Below are 15,414 nucleotides of genomic sequence, written 5' to 3' on the forward strand. Positions count from 1 at the left end.
TTCAATTTAGAAAAAAAAAAAAAAGCACATTTCCCCCCCCTCAATTCAGTGGTTCTCAATATTTTGAAGGCAAAAGCCCTTTTAGAAATATAAGAAAGCTTTAGATCTTTTTCTAAGAAAATGTACAAAATTTTGCAATTTCAGGTGCTTCACCATTTAACACCCACTTAAGAATTCTAGTTTTATGCTGCTAATTCCACTCAAAGACATCTGGGCTTCCTATCCCCCCGCCACTAACCCATTTTTGTAGGAGAAAAGTAAAATGTAAAACAATCTTACTATTTCTGGTTTCTGACCTAGAAATATGAGTTGGACAAATTCAAATATCTACAGCAATAAGTTAGACTGAAATAAGTTATATTATACCATCAACTCATTATTAGTTTTGATGATACTCTAGGATAACAGTTTGCCTTAAGTAAGATAGAATAATATCCCAGAGTAAAGCATTTTTTAAAAGACTTTATTTGTGTATGTGTGAGAAAGAGAGAGCACACACAAGGTGGGGGAGAGGGAGAAGCAGACTCCCACAGAGCAGGGAGCCTGACATGGGGCTTGATCCCAGGACCCCAGAATCATGACCTGAGCCAATGGCAGATGCTTAACTGACTGAGCCACCCAGGTGCCCCAGTAATGCATTTTTTTAAAGTAATGTATTTTCTAAACTATTTTTCAAGAAAAAACAGTAGAGGCTAATAAGCAATTAAAGCATTTTTGGGCAATAGAAGGTTTAAAAAAAACTTTAAAATCAGTTGAGAAAAAGAAGAGAATATGTACAAAGTGGTTTTTTTTGTTTATTCTTTGTTTTTTACTGCTTAACAAAAGGTAGATCAGAAAAATAAATCACAAAAAAATATGGTAATAGAAAGAAACCTTAGATTTGAAATGACTCGTTGAAGTTATGTTTCAATATCATTAAATATTTTACTCTGACAAATACTTGCCTGTAAAAATAAGTAGCTGGGCAGTACATTGTCAAATGAGGGGCTGAGATATACCGGTTCTATCATTCTTATGCCTATACCTCTGAAAAGCAGAAAAATCTAACATTAGTCTGTATAAATTCCACAGTCCATACAGACTCCATTTCCAGGAACATACCCACATAGCACAACAAATATAAGATGTTCTGCCTTTTTAAAACTTTACTCTTTTACTCAATACCACAATATTTAAGATATTCCTATGAATTGTCTATGCTTACTCCTTGTAGCAGAAAGTCATCAGGAAAACTAAAAAGCATAGTTACATAAATTTTTCATTTGCACAAAGGAGTTTCTTCAGAGATTTGAACAAACTGAGAAAGGCAAAGAACATGAGTCTTTTTTTTTAACATAGCTGTTTAATTAAAAATGCTATTTATGTTAGCATAATGCATTCGTTCTTACTTTTAATGCAGTGTTTTTTTTTAATATAACAGTGTTCTATTAATTTCAGGCGTACAATACCGTGATTCAATATTTCTATCTATTACTCAGGGCTCATCAGGATAAGTGCACTCTTTTTTTGTTTAAAGATTTATTTATTTTAGAGAGAGAGAGAGAGAGCATGCATGCATGAGAGAGGGTGGGTCAGAGGGAAAGGGAGAGAATCGCAAGCAGACTCAGCACTGAGTGCGGAGCCTGATGTGGGGCTCAGTCTCATGACCCTGAGATCACAACATGAGCTAAAACCAAGAGTCAGATGCTTAATGGACCACACCACATAGGCGCCCCAGGATAAGCATACTCTTACTCCCCCCTTCACTTATTTCACCTATCCCCTACCCACCTCCCCTCTGGGAACCATCTGTTTATTCTCTATAGTTAAGAGTCTGGTTTTTGGTTTGTCTTTTTTTCCTTCGTCCATTTGTTTTGTTTCTTAAATTCCACATATGAGATCATATGGTAGTTCTCTTTCTCTGACTAACATCTGAGTCTTTGTTGATTCATTCTAATCTTTCTGGTAACAGATTCATGATCATTGTTAGCAGCTTTTAATTCAATAAACATTTTCTGAATGCTTCAGTTTGCAAGGCACTATGCTAGATGCTTGTATGAAAAATAAAAATATACTTCAGAATCATGCTGATGCTAAGCAACCACAGAGTTGCCACACAACTCTCTCATCTCTTTAGAGAATAACGGCCCGGTACTGACACAACACTCTAGGTGAGCTTTTCTACCTTTATCCCGTGCTATAAATGGCAGTGGTACTGATCAGAGCAGGAAGGGCCAGGACGCAGGACAGAACATGGTGGACGATGATTCATCAGGACAAACATCGCCTTCTGAGAGAAGCTGTCAACAGGCCATCAGAAGCAAGAGAAAGCACACAGANCATGAGAGAGGGTGGGTCAGAGGGAAAGGGAGAGAATCGCAAGCAGACTCAGCACTGAGTGCGGAGCCTGATATGGGGCTCAGTCTCATGACCCTGAGATCACAACATGAGCTAAAACCAAGAGTCAGATGCTTAATGGACCACACCACATAGGCGCCCCAGGATAAGCATACTCTTACTCCCCCCTTCACTTATTTCACCTATCCCCTACCCACCTCCCCTCTGGGAACCATCTGTTTATTCTCTATAGTTAAGAGTCTGGTTTTTGGTTTGTCTTTTTTTCCTTCGTCCATTTGTTTTGTTTCTTAAATTCCACATATGAGATCATATGGTAGTTCTCTTTCTCTGACTAACATCTGAGTCTTTGTTGATTCATTCTAATCTTTCTGGTAACAGATTCATGATCATCGTTAGCAGCTTTTAATTCAATAAACATTTTCTGAATGCTTCAGTTTGCAAGGCACTATGCTAGGCGCTTGTATGAAAAATAAAAATATACTTCAGAATCATGCTGATGCTAAGCAACCCCAGAGTTGCCACACAACTCTCTCATCTCTTTAGAGAATAACGGCCCGGTACTGACACAACACTCTAGGTGAGCTTTTCTACCTTTATCCCGTGCTATAAATGGCAGTGGTACTGATCAGAGCAGGAAGGGCCAGGACGCAGGACAGAACATGGTGGACGATGATTCATCAGGACAAACATCGCCTTCTGAGAGAAGCTGTCAACAGGCCATCAGAAGCAAGAGAAAGCACACAGATACTGTTGGAGAAAGCCAAACATGGCCTGGTGTATCAGGCCACACCACAGAGAGCAAGACAAAGGGAAATCAACAGCATGTCCCAGGGATTAGATGGGCACAGAAAAAGTGCGCTCTAATAATAAAGGCAAGATTAAGAATCTGGATTTAAACCAGGTACAGGAGTACAAGGAATAGAGTCTAGGCAGGGAGAACAAGAACACACTCCTCAGGTCCACTAGCTAGACAAGCTCAGAGCTGCTGAACCCATGTTGGCAGGGAAGCATCTATGTGGATGGTTTGTACTCGGCTTGATGTAGGTAGGTGGGCTCATTTTACCCACAATACTCCTGACACCAAACGGGGTGGGGTTTTCTCTTGCACCAGCTGGGTGTCCCTCTCTCCAGTTCACTCCCGGCATGACCTGCTGGGGGTTATTGTGAGATGCCACGGGCTCAACAATTGGTTCCAAAAAGACCGGTGTCGCTCCAGACGCCAGCTACACATCCCAGGTTGCCATCTGTACTTCTGACCAACGGGCTATAAATTTGAGGGTTTCCACACTGCTCTCCCTCCTCAGGTTTGAAAATTCACTAAAATAACTCACAGAACCCAGAACAACACTAACTAGTACTGGTTTACTATGGAGGATACAACTTAGAAATGGCCAAAGGGAAGAGATGCACAGGAGAAGGGAGAGGTGTACAGATCACCACCCTCCCCGCGCCTAGATGTGTGTTCACCAACCAGGAAGCTCTCTGAACCCCACCACCTAGGGGTCTTTATGGAGGTTTCAGTACATAAGCATGATTGATTAAATCACTGACCACTGGATAGGAACTGAATTTCCAGGGCCTCTCCTCTCCCTGGAGGCCCAGGGATAGAGCTGCACGTTCCACCCTTCTAACTACAAGGTTGGTTCCTCCGGCAAGTGCCTTCCAGAAGCTATCTAGGGACCCCCAGGTACCAGTCACCTCATTAGCATACAAAAGACACTCATCATGGCAGAGATTCCAAGGATTTGGGGAGCTCTGTGCCAGAAACCCAAAGACCAAATTATTACTATGCCACAACAGGATAAGTTTACGCTGCTCTTTAGAGCGAAATAATTTCTATAGATATTCGTGGACTGCAACCACAGTGGTTATGACTACAATGTCCACTTGGTTCTAACACCCTTTGTCATACAACAAACATTAACTCCTGTCTCCCTCCTCCCATCCCTTTTATCCTCACTCGTTTGTTAACCACTTGATATGTCTGAATCTGTCCTTTTAATCAGAATTAAATCAGAGTTAGTTAATTAGTTAGTCTTTGGTCCTTGCTCCAGCCAGGATCAAATCTAACCATTTACCACATAGTTCCTGCCCCGAACAGAAAAAATACAAAGAAACCTTCTGAAAAGTCACAGCCTCACATTCAAAAGTCAGTCATTGGTTGAGACAATTGGCACACTGACCTTGATCAACACCTCACCCCCTGCCCAGTCTGGACCCATTACTGGACACCTTGAATTCCATGACCTGCTCATTCTTTCATAATTTAAATGACTTTCTGACTTGCAGGACAACAGTCCTCTGAAAAATACTCAAATGTTAACATTTATATGCCTGCCTTTCTAATCCGGTTCCTACCTAGTGCTTCAAGTTCTGCTATTTCTTTGACTGTCTCCTTCTGACCACAGCACAAGTAGTCCATCTTTACAGTATTTAACTTAAAACAACTCGACAAAGAATAATTCAAACCAATTATTGTTCCAGTATGGGATTATATTTCTTTCTTTCTTTCTGACTACTTTTTTTAATTAGGCAAATTTTACTCTATTTATTTATCTTTAAAGACTTTATTTTTATTTATTTGAGAGAGAGCATGAGCAGGGCGAGAGGTGGAGGGAGAGGGAGAAGCAGACTTCCCACTGAGCAAGGAGCCCGACGCAGGGCTCTAATGCCAGGACCCCGGGATCATGACTTGAGCCAAAGGCCGACACTTAACCGACTAAGTCACCCAGGCACCCCACAAAAACAGTTTTAAAAGAAACATGTAGGGGCACCTGAGTGGCTCAGTCGGTTAAGCATCTCCCTTCAGCTCAGGTCATGATCCTAGGGTCCTGGAATCAAGTTCTGCATCAGGCTCCCTGATGAGCAGGGAGTCTGCTTCTCCCTCTCCCTCTGCCGGCCACTCCCCCTGCTCGTGCTTGTGCTCTCTGTCAAATAAATAAATAAAATCTTTAAAAAAAATAAAAAATAAAACTGTTTTTGTAATATGTACCTCCATATAATAATGCAAAGAACCAGATCTCATAAGATAAACAGGCTGGTTAATAAATTAATCTATTTCTATGAAGTCTATGACTGAACTACGCTGTAATTCAAGAAACCAAAGGGTGCAAATTTACTAGCTGAATAACAAAGTACCACTAGTAGACACAGTTCTAAAATTTTATAGTAAGAAACATACATGATATGTGTATAGCATTTGTTACGGAAGCATGGTTTTCCTCCCATAGGCAGAGAAAGAAATCTTAGCAGCATTAACTGAACGCTGAGTTTAAAAGTTGAGTTAAAAAAAAAATCAACAGTTTTCTGAAAGATGGCTGCCTGCTACTCCTACCAACAAACATTACTCAGAAAAGTCTGTCAGCAAAGTTACTAGAACTACTACACTGAATAATATAAGAGAATGATGAGTGGAAGAGGGTTCAAGATGGCAGAATAATCAGATCCTGAGATCACCTCCTCCCACAAACAACAAACTGAATGGGACCTAGAAATTGGATGAACAGAGCCCTCACAACAAGGGATAGCACCAAGACGAGTAAAGAGGCAAAGATACAGTCTTGCTAAGGACAAAACCACACCCCTGGAGCATCATTCCACTGTCAGAACAGACCTCAAAGGAATGTTACCTCCTTGAGAAGAGATTCAAACTCCACATCCAACAACCCAACCCTTAGATAATGCATGAAGAGATGAGCTTCCAAAACATCTGGCCTTAAAAACCAACAGGGAGTATGTCCAGGAAAACTACAAAACTGGAAGGAATGGAAACCCCACTCACAAAGGGTTTGCACACAAACTCAACCCAGAAACCAGTACAAATGGTTTCAAATCAGATCAAAAACCACATCAAAAAGATCAAAAAAGATCAAAAGCCAGATCAAAAAACACACAGATCATAGGTGAAGTAGGCCTACTTACTAATCTTGGAGCAACTGCTGAAGGGGACTGGCGGGGGGGGGGGGCGCTCTCCCTGAGGAGTAAGACACTGGTGATAGCCATTTTTGCTATCTTGTTCTGTCCTGCTGATGCTGGAGCTGACAGACACCATTTTGAAATCCTCTCTCCAAAATGCTAATGCCAGGGTGCACACCCCGCTGAGAGCCCCATACAACCCTGCCCCTCAGCAGAGCCTCGCAGTCTATAGGCCTCCACCCATCAGCACACCTGTAGTCATCAGGAATAGGCCTCCAGCCAACCAGGAGGGGAGGGAAGCCAGCCTCACCAAGAGTACACCTGCAGCTGTCAAGGGGCTGCCACAAGAGGAGGACACACATAGCCCACTCAGGGAACACCCCTGAGGAACCTGTGTCTGGGTACCAGGGTAACAGAATTGCACTACTGGGCCCTACAGGTCACCTCTTACATAAAGCCACTCCTTCAGCATCAGGAGATGTAGGTGAACTACCTAATACACAGAAACACAGAGTCGGGCATAACGAGGAGACAGAAGAATATGTTCCAAACAAAAGAAGAACACAAAACATCAGAAAGAGAACTAAACAAAATGGAAATAAACAGTTTATCCAATAAAAAGTCCAAAGTAATAGCCATAACATTGCTCATCAAACTCGGGAGAAAAATGGATAAACGCAGTGAGAACTTCAACAAAAAGAAAATACAAAAAAGTTCCAATCAGAGCTGAAGAATAAGAGAAATAAAAATACACTCTAGGGAATAAACAGCAGATTAGTAATACAGAAGAACAGGGCAGGGATCTGGAAAACAAGGCAGTAAAAATCACCCAAACTGAACAACAAAAGGAAAAAGGAATTTTAATAATGAGGATAGTTTAGGGGACCTGTAAGCTAACATCAAGTGCACTAACATCCCCTTTATAGGAGTCCCCAAAGGCGGGGAAAAAAGAGAGAGAAAAAAGAAAGAAAGAAGGAAAGAAAAAAGAGAACGGGGCAGAAAATCTGAGAAGTAATAGATGAAAACTTCCCTCATTTGGCAAAGGAAACAGATGCCCAGATCAAAGAAAAAGAGAATCCCCGAAAACGATGAACCCAAAGAGACCCAGACCAAGATACATCATAATCAAAATGTAAGAAATTAAAAACAAACTCTTAAAAACAGCAGAAACAAAAATTAGTTACATTTAAGGGAACCCCCATAAGGCTATCTGCTGATCTCTTAGCACAAACTTTGCAGGCCAAAAGAGAATGAATGGCACGATACATTCAGAGTGCTTACAATCCAGAATACTCAGCAAGGTTATCATTCACAATTGAAGGGGGAGATAAAGAGTTTCCCAGAGACGCAAAAGTTAATGGAGTTCATCACCCCTGAACTAGCTTTGTAATATTAAACAGACTTCTATAAGCAAAAAGGAAAAGGCCATAACTAGAAATAAAATATATGAAAGATAAAAATCTCACTGGTAAAGGCAAATATATAGTAAAGGTAGTGGATCAACCACTTAGAAAGGTAGTCGGATCTCATGGTTACCACAAACCGAAAACCTATAATAGGTACACAAAAAATAAAGAGGAAATAACACTAAAATAATCAAATCCTAAGAAAAGAACAAAGAACTACAAAAACAATCAGAAGACAAATAACAAAATGGCAATATACACACGTATCAATAATTACTTTAAATGAAAGTGGACTAAACGATCCAAGCAAAACACATAGCATGAATGAATGGATAAAAAACAAGACCCACCTATAAGCTGACTACAAGAGATTCACTTCAGATCCAAAGACAGACACAGACTGAAAGTACAGAGCTACAAAAAAATATTGTACACATGTGCGCACGTGCACGCGCGCACACACACACACACACACACACACACACACACACACACACCCAGGGGAATATTAGTCATAAAAAAGAATGAAATCTTGCCATTCATGACAACATAGCCCCAGAGGGTATTATGCTAAGTGAAATAAGTCAGACAGATAAAGACAAATACTGTATGATTTCATTTGTATGCGGAATCTAAAAAACAAATGAACAAACAACAGAAACACAGACACAGAGATCTGATAGTTGCCAGAGAAGGGGGTAAGGATAATGAAAAAGGTGAAAAAGATTAACTTTCCAGTTATAAATGAGTTACGGGGATTAAGTTATGGGGATTAAATAAGTTAAAAACTAGATGAAATAAGTTATCAATAAAACACGGGGATGTAAGGTACACTACAGGGAATATAGTTAATAATACTGTAACAACTCTGTATAACCACAGATGGTAATGCCTTATTGTGGTGACCATTTCCTAATGCCTATGAATATTGAAGCACTGTGTTGTATACCTGAAATACAATACATCAATTATAATTCAGTAAAAAAAAAAAAAAAAATTAAGCCAGTCACAAAAAAAGAGAGAGGATGAAGAGTATATCACTAATAATAGACTGAAAGGAGGAAATCGAAATGTGAATTTTCTATTAGAGACCCAAAGATAAACACAACATATATATGCTTTATCTTTATACAGTCTTCTAAGGAGAATAAAATCCTGCTCTTGGCCACTTGGAAAGTACTGCTATCTAGAGTTAATCCAATAATCTTTTTCTTCAGAAGAATTGATTTCAACTATAAACCCAGATTGCTGAGACATGAAAACTTCCAGGAATCAGGCAGGTAGTCCAGCTCTGCACAGATAAATTCACTTTTCGGCATGTCTACATCAGCTGTCAACTGTGGAGTAATGGAGCTGTCCACAGAACTCCTTAAACAGGCTGAAAATATGAAGCAAAATGACTCTGGCTTGCCCACTGATTTAATTTATTTAGAGTCAGTAGCAACCCAAGATGATTTAAAACCGTTTTTTTAATTTGGTTTGAGTAAATCCAAATGCTAATTCTTTTTTTTTTTTTTTTTAAGATTTATTTGAGAGAGAGCGCTTGTGGAATCGGACCGATTCCACGACCATGAGATCACCACCTGAGCTGAAATCAAGAGTTGGACACTCAACCGACTGAGCTACCCAGGCACCCCAGATCCAAGTATTAATTCTTGACCACGAGTAGCCATGTGATTGCTGGCTTTCTGGTAAATTTTTTAATAAAAATTTTTTTTAATTTATATTAAAATCATAAGCTTTTCGTTTCACAAAATCAGACTGTTTAAATAGTTCTGGATAGGTCACATAATTCATCCTTTATCAAGATGAGTACTGTTCCCCGAAAGATGCAAAAATTTTCAAATCAATAAAATTCAAAAGGAAAACTGAAATTGACAATTACAACATGACTACCCACTTATGTAGGTGGCCCCTTTAATCTAAGCATTTACTCTTTTACCCAAAAGCAATTTTTCAAAAAAACATGGAAATATGCATTGAACAATTATTTTTCAGTCAGATTTATACCAAAAAAATATTTTTATAACGTAACCAGATATATTTTTTACATCGTTTTTATTTTCCTTGAACCACCAAAAAGAATGCATATTTCCCCAAAACACCTGATGACATACTTCAGTTCAGGTAGCCCACTGAAGATTTCTTTGCGGCTTAGTTCAGAAATCCCATTTCCAAGAAATACTTTTGTTCCATCAAATTCTTTGGCTCCTTTCTTACATTTGCCTTTAATATCTGAGTATACAGAAATAAGATCTCCAGCTTTCATAACTAAGAAAGAAGAAAATTCAGATTATACTAATTAGACTATATTTTGGCAGAAGAATAGTGAAAATTTTTTAAGCTAGACTAGGGACATCTAAGGGCATCAACAGTGGGCATGAAGAGGTCTAAACTGGCTCATTACCTCAAAATATCCCCTTACAGAAATACAACTTTTTACTTTTAAATGTTCCATAACAATATATCTAACTGGAGACTTTTTTTTCTAGGAGAAAAAAAAATACAAGTCTTCAAAACATCCTATCCAAGTTGGAACTCTTTAGCTAAGCAGAAAACGAAGGCTATCTACTATGTAAATTATTTTTTCCAAACCTAACATTCCCTAAACAACTTCATATAAATTTTGGTATCTTTGGCTCAATCCTCAAAGTTCTAAGCTTCCTTTAAAAAGATTCATCAAAAATGTACACTAAAATCCCTCAAAGAAATGTTTCTAAATCCCATAATGCTGTTTTTATTTCTTTGGTTTCCTATTATAGCAATTAAGACAGAGATTTTAATGATAAGTACATTCATTCATATACACGTGTGTGCATGTGTGTATATACATGAACGTTTGTATACATATATACGTGTACCTATGTATATATATGTATATACTCAGAACACCTTGAAACTATACAGCATATGAAGTTGATTCTTATGGCTGATTAAATCTAGGTTTTGTAGCCATTTCATTAAATTATTTTCAGTAACCAATCCCAGTGACTTTAATAATGGGTGATTCGATTCCACTTTCATGTTCTTAGACTAGCCTGTCATAAATTTGTCTAGCCCATTAACTTGATAGCAGTAGTGAGCAGTCTATCAACTAGAGCTAGAAGGACTGTTCAAATCACATAGATCAGAGGTCAATGAACTGTTCCTATAAAGGGCAAGTGAATTCCTTAGGCTTTATGAGCCACATAAAGTCTCTTGGCATATTCTTCTTTGTATTTTTTTTTAAACAATCTTTTAAAAATGGAAAAACGATTTTCAGCTGTGAGCCATGCAAAAACAGACACGGGCCAGACTTGGCCAGTGGGCAGTTTAGCACACCCTGATGTACGTCAAATTATTTATTTCACAGATAACATAACTGAAGTCCAGACTGAATAGCTTCCCAATAGATCAAAACCCATGTGTCTTGATTTCAAGCCCAATAAATTAAGACTGAACCACAGTGACTAACTTATTAAGCATATGTCATCAACTGAGTGAGTAAATTAAGAATATTGGCTTTTATTCCAATATTAAGACCCCAAGTTCTGAAGGTTACCCTCACAAATGACAACAGAAGTCTGAGGGCAATGGAGTTAAGAATACAAATAAAATTTCACTGACAGCTTACACTCTATTAATCAGTAATGATCCTATAAACATCATCTCACACACTCTTGTACGGAAAGAAAAAAACTGGCAAAAAACCATATATGGATGCCCAGTTTGTTAGACCGTATCAGATAAATCTCTTTCTGGCTATCCCAAATGTAAAACTTGGAAAATATCTGATAAAAGTAAATTTGAAATACATCCGAATGATAGCTTAATACATTTTCCACTTGATAATGTATACAGATTTTAAAGAATCTTTTCTTGCACAGAGAGGCTGAAACATTATACTTACACTTTGAAGCTGACACAATTCCTGGAACATAGACGTGGGCTCCTCTTAACACTGCATTGCCACATTGTGCTCCAACAATTGCTTCACAACGTTGTTTTTNTTTAATTAAAAATGCTATTTATGTTAGCATAATGCATTCGTTCTTACTTTTAATGCAGTGTTTTTTTTTAATATAACAGTGTTCTATTAATTTCAGGCGTACAATACCGTGATTCAATATTTCTATCTATTACTCAGGGCTCATCAGGATAAGTGCACTCTTTTTTTGTTTAAAGATTTATTTATTTTAGAGAGAGAGAGAGAGAGCATGCATGCATGAGAGAGGGTGGGTCAGAGGGAAAGGGAGAGAATCGCAAGCAGACTCAGCACTGAGTGCGGAGCCTGATGTGGGGCTCAGTCTCATGACCCTGAGATCACAACATGAGCTAAAACCAAGAGTCAGATGCTTAATGGACCACACCACATAGGCGCCCCAGGATAAGCATACTCTTACTCCCCCCTTCACTTATTTCACCTATCCCCTACCCACCTCCCCTCTGGGAACCATCTGTTTATTCTCTATAGTTAAGAGTCTGGTTTTTGGTTTGTCTTTTTTTCCTTCGTCCATTTGTTTTGTTTCTTAAATTCCACATATGAGATCATATGGTAGTTCTCTTTCTCTGACTAACATCTGAGTCTTTGTTGATTCATTCTAATCTTTCTGGTAACAGATTCATGATCATCGTTAGCAGCTTTTAATTCAATAAACATTTTCTGAATGCTTCAGTTTGCAAGGCACTATGCTAGGCGCTTGTATGAAAAATAAAAATATACTTCAGAATCATGCTGATGCTAAGCAACCACAGAGTTGCCACACAACTCTCTCATCTCTTTAGAGAATAACGGCCCGGTACTGACACAACACTCTAGGTGAGCTTTTCTACCTTTATCCCGTGCTATAAATGGCAGTGGTACTGATCAGAGCAGGAAGGGCCAGGACGCAGGACAGAACATGGTGGACGATGATTCATCAGGACAAACATCGCCTTCTGAGAGAAGCTGTCTACAGGCCATCAGAGGCAAGAGAAAGCACACAAGTACTGTTGGAGAAAGCCAAACATGGCCTGGTGTATCAGGCCACACCACAGAGAGCAAGACAAAGGGAAATCAACAGCATGTCCCAGGGATTAGATGGGCACAGAAAAAGTGCGCTCTAATAATAAAGGCAAGATTAAGAATCTGGATTTAAACCAGGTACGGGAGTACAAGGAATAGAGTCTAGGCAGGGAGAACAAGAACACACTCCTCAGGTCCACTAGCTAGACAAGCTCAGAGCTGCTGAACCCATGTTGGCAGGGAAGCATCTATGTGGATGGTTTGTACTCGGCTTGATGTAGGTAGGTGGGCTCATTTTACCCACAATACTCCTGACACCAAACAGGTGGGGTTTTCTCTTGCACCAGCTGGGTGTCCCTCACTCCAGTTCAGTCCCGGCATGACCTGCTGGGGGTTATTGTGAGATGCCACGGGCTCAACAGTTGGTTCCAACAAGACCGGTTTCGCTCCAGACGCCAGCTACACATCCCAGGTTGCCATCTGTACTTCTGACCAACGGGCTATAAGTTTGAGGGTTTCCACACTGCTCTCCCTCCTCAGGTTTGGAAATTCACTAGNGAGCTCTGTGCCAGAAACCCAAAGACCAAATTATTACTATGCCACAACAGGATAAGTTTACGCTGCTCTTTAGAGCGAAATAATTTCTATAGATATTCGTGGACTGCAACCACAGTGGTTATGACTACAATGTCCACTTGGTTCTAACACCCTTTGTCATACAACAAACATTAACTCCTGTCTCCCTCCTCCCATCCCTTTTATCCTCACTCGTTTGTTAACCACTTGATATGTCTGAATCTGTCCTTTTAATCAGAATTAAATCAGAGTTAGTTAATTAGTTAGTCTTTGGTCCTTGCTCCAGCCAGGATCAAATCTAACCATTTACCACATAGTTCCTGCCCCGAACAGAAAAAATACAAAGAAACCTTCTGAAAAGTCACAGCCTCACATTCAAAAGTCAGTCATTGGTTGAGACAATTGGCACACTGACCTTGATCAACACCTCACCCCCTGCCCAGTCTGGACCCATTACTGGACACCTTGAATTCCATGACCTGCTCATTCTTTCATAATTTAAATGACTTTCTGACTTGCAGGACAACAGTCCTCTGAAAAATACTCAAATGTTAACATTTATATGCCTGCCTTTCTAATCCGGTTCCTACCTAGTGCTTCAAGTTCTGCTATTTCTTTGACTGTCTCCTTCTGACCACAGCACAAGTAGTCCATCTTTACAGTATTTAACTTAAAACAACTCGACAAAGAATAATTCAAACCAATTATTGTTCCAGTATGGGATTATATTTCTTTCTTTCTTTCTGACTACTTTTTTTAATTAGGCAAATTTTACTCTATTTATTTATCTTTAAAGACTTTATTTTTATTTATTTGAGAGAGAGCATGAGCAGGGCGAGAGGTGGAGGGAGAGGGAGAAGCAGACTTCCCACTGAGCAAGGAGCCCGACGCAGGGCTCTAATGCCAGGACCCCGGGATCATGACTTGAGCCAAAGGCCGACACTTAACCGACTAAGTCACCCAGGCACCCCACAAAAACAGTTTTAAAAGAAACATGTAGGGGCACCTGAGTGGCTCAGTCGGTTAAGCATCTCCCTTCAGCTCAGGTCATGATCCTAGGGTCCTGGAATCAAGTTCTGCATCAGGCTCCCTGATGAGCAGGGAGTCTGCTTCTCCCTCTCCCTCTGCCGGCCACTCCCCCTGCTCGTGCTTGTGCTCTCTGTCAAATAAATAAATAAAATCTTTAAAAAAAATAAAAAATAAAACTGTTTTTGTAATATGTACCTCCATATAATAATGCAAAGAACCAGATCTCATAAGATAAACAGGCTGGTTAATAAATTAATCTATTTCTATGAAGTCTATGACTGAACTACGCTGTAATTCAAGAAACCAAAGGGTGCAAATTTACTAGCTGAATAACAAAGTACCACTAGTAGACACAGTTCTAAAATTTTATAGTAAGAAACATACATGATATGTGTATAGCATTTGTTACGGAAGCATGGTTTTCCTCCCATAGGCAGAGAAAGAAATCTTAGCAGCATTAACTGAACGCTGAGTTTAAAAGTTGAGTTAAAAAAAAAATCAACAGTTTTCTGAAAGATGGCTGCCTGCTACTCCTACCAACAAACATTACTCAGAAAAGTCTGTCAGCAAAGTTACTAGAACTACTACACTGAATAATATAAGAGAATGATGAGTGGAAGAGGGTTCAAGATGGCAGAATAATCAGATCCTGAGATCACCTCCTCCCACAAACAACAAACTGAATGGGACCTAGAAATTGGATGAACAGAGCCCTCACAACAAGGGATAGCACCAAGACGAGTAAAGAGGCAAAGATACAGTCTTGCTAAGGACAAAACCACACCCCTGGAGCATCATTCCACTGTCAGAACAGACCTCAAAGGAATGTTACCTCCTTGAGAAGAGATTCAAACTCCACATCCAACAACCCAACCCTTAGATAATGCATGAAGAGATGAGCTTCCAAAACATCTGGCCTTAAAAACCAACAGGGAGTATGTCCAGGAAAACTACAAAACTGGAAGGAATGGAAACCCCACTCACAAAGGGTTTGCACACAAACTCAACCCAGAAACCAGTACAAATGGTTTCAAATCAGATCAAAAACCACATCAAAAAGATCAAAAAAGATCAAAAGCCAGATCAAAAAACACACAGATCATAGGTGAAGTAGGCCTACTTACTAATCTTGGAGCAACTGCTGAAGGGGACTGGCGGGGGGGGGGG

The 15,414-nt window shown here is 39.6% G+C and overlaps 1 protein-coding gene across 3 annotated transcripts in view; it reads right to left on the minus strand.

Annotated features, from left to right (window-relative positions):
- Nucleotides 1–15,414, minus strand: part of NSUN6 (NOP2/Sun RNA methyltransferase 6) — a 78,060-nt gene that overhangs the window by 33,592 nt on the left and 29,054 nt on the right. For 2 of the 3 annotated variants that reach the window (XM_034643919.1, XM_034643918.1), the window contains exons 1-3: nucleotides 11,548–11,638; nucleotides 9,776–9,929; nucleotides 945–1,026 (exon numbers count right to left, since the gene is read on the minus strand). The exons of the other annotated variant lie outside the window; for it this stretch is intronic. In XM_034643919.1, coding sequence (XP_034499810.1) covers nucleotides 945–1,026; nucleotides 9,776–9,927 — 234 coding nt within the window. In that variant the 5' untranslated portion in view covers nucleotides 9,928–9,929; nucleotides 11,548–11,638. Of the gene's footprint in view, nucleotides 1–944; nucleotides 1,027–9,775; nucleotides 9,930–11,547; nucleotides 11,639–15,414 lie in introns of those variants that run through there. 3 annotated transcript variants of the gene reach the window in all.

Source organism: Ailuropoda melanoleuca, chromosome 15, assembly GCF_002007445.2.
Source record: "Ailuropoda melanoleuca isolate Jingjing chromosome 15, ASM200744v2, whole genome shotgun sequence".
NCBI classification, from domain to species: Eukaryota; Metazoa; Chordata; class Mammalia; order Carnivora; family Ursidae; genus Ailuropoda; species Ailuropoda melanoleuca.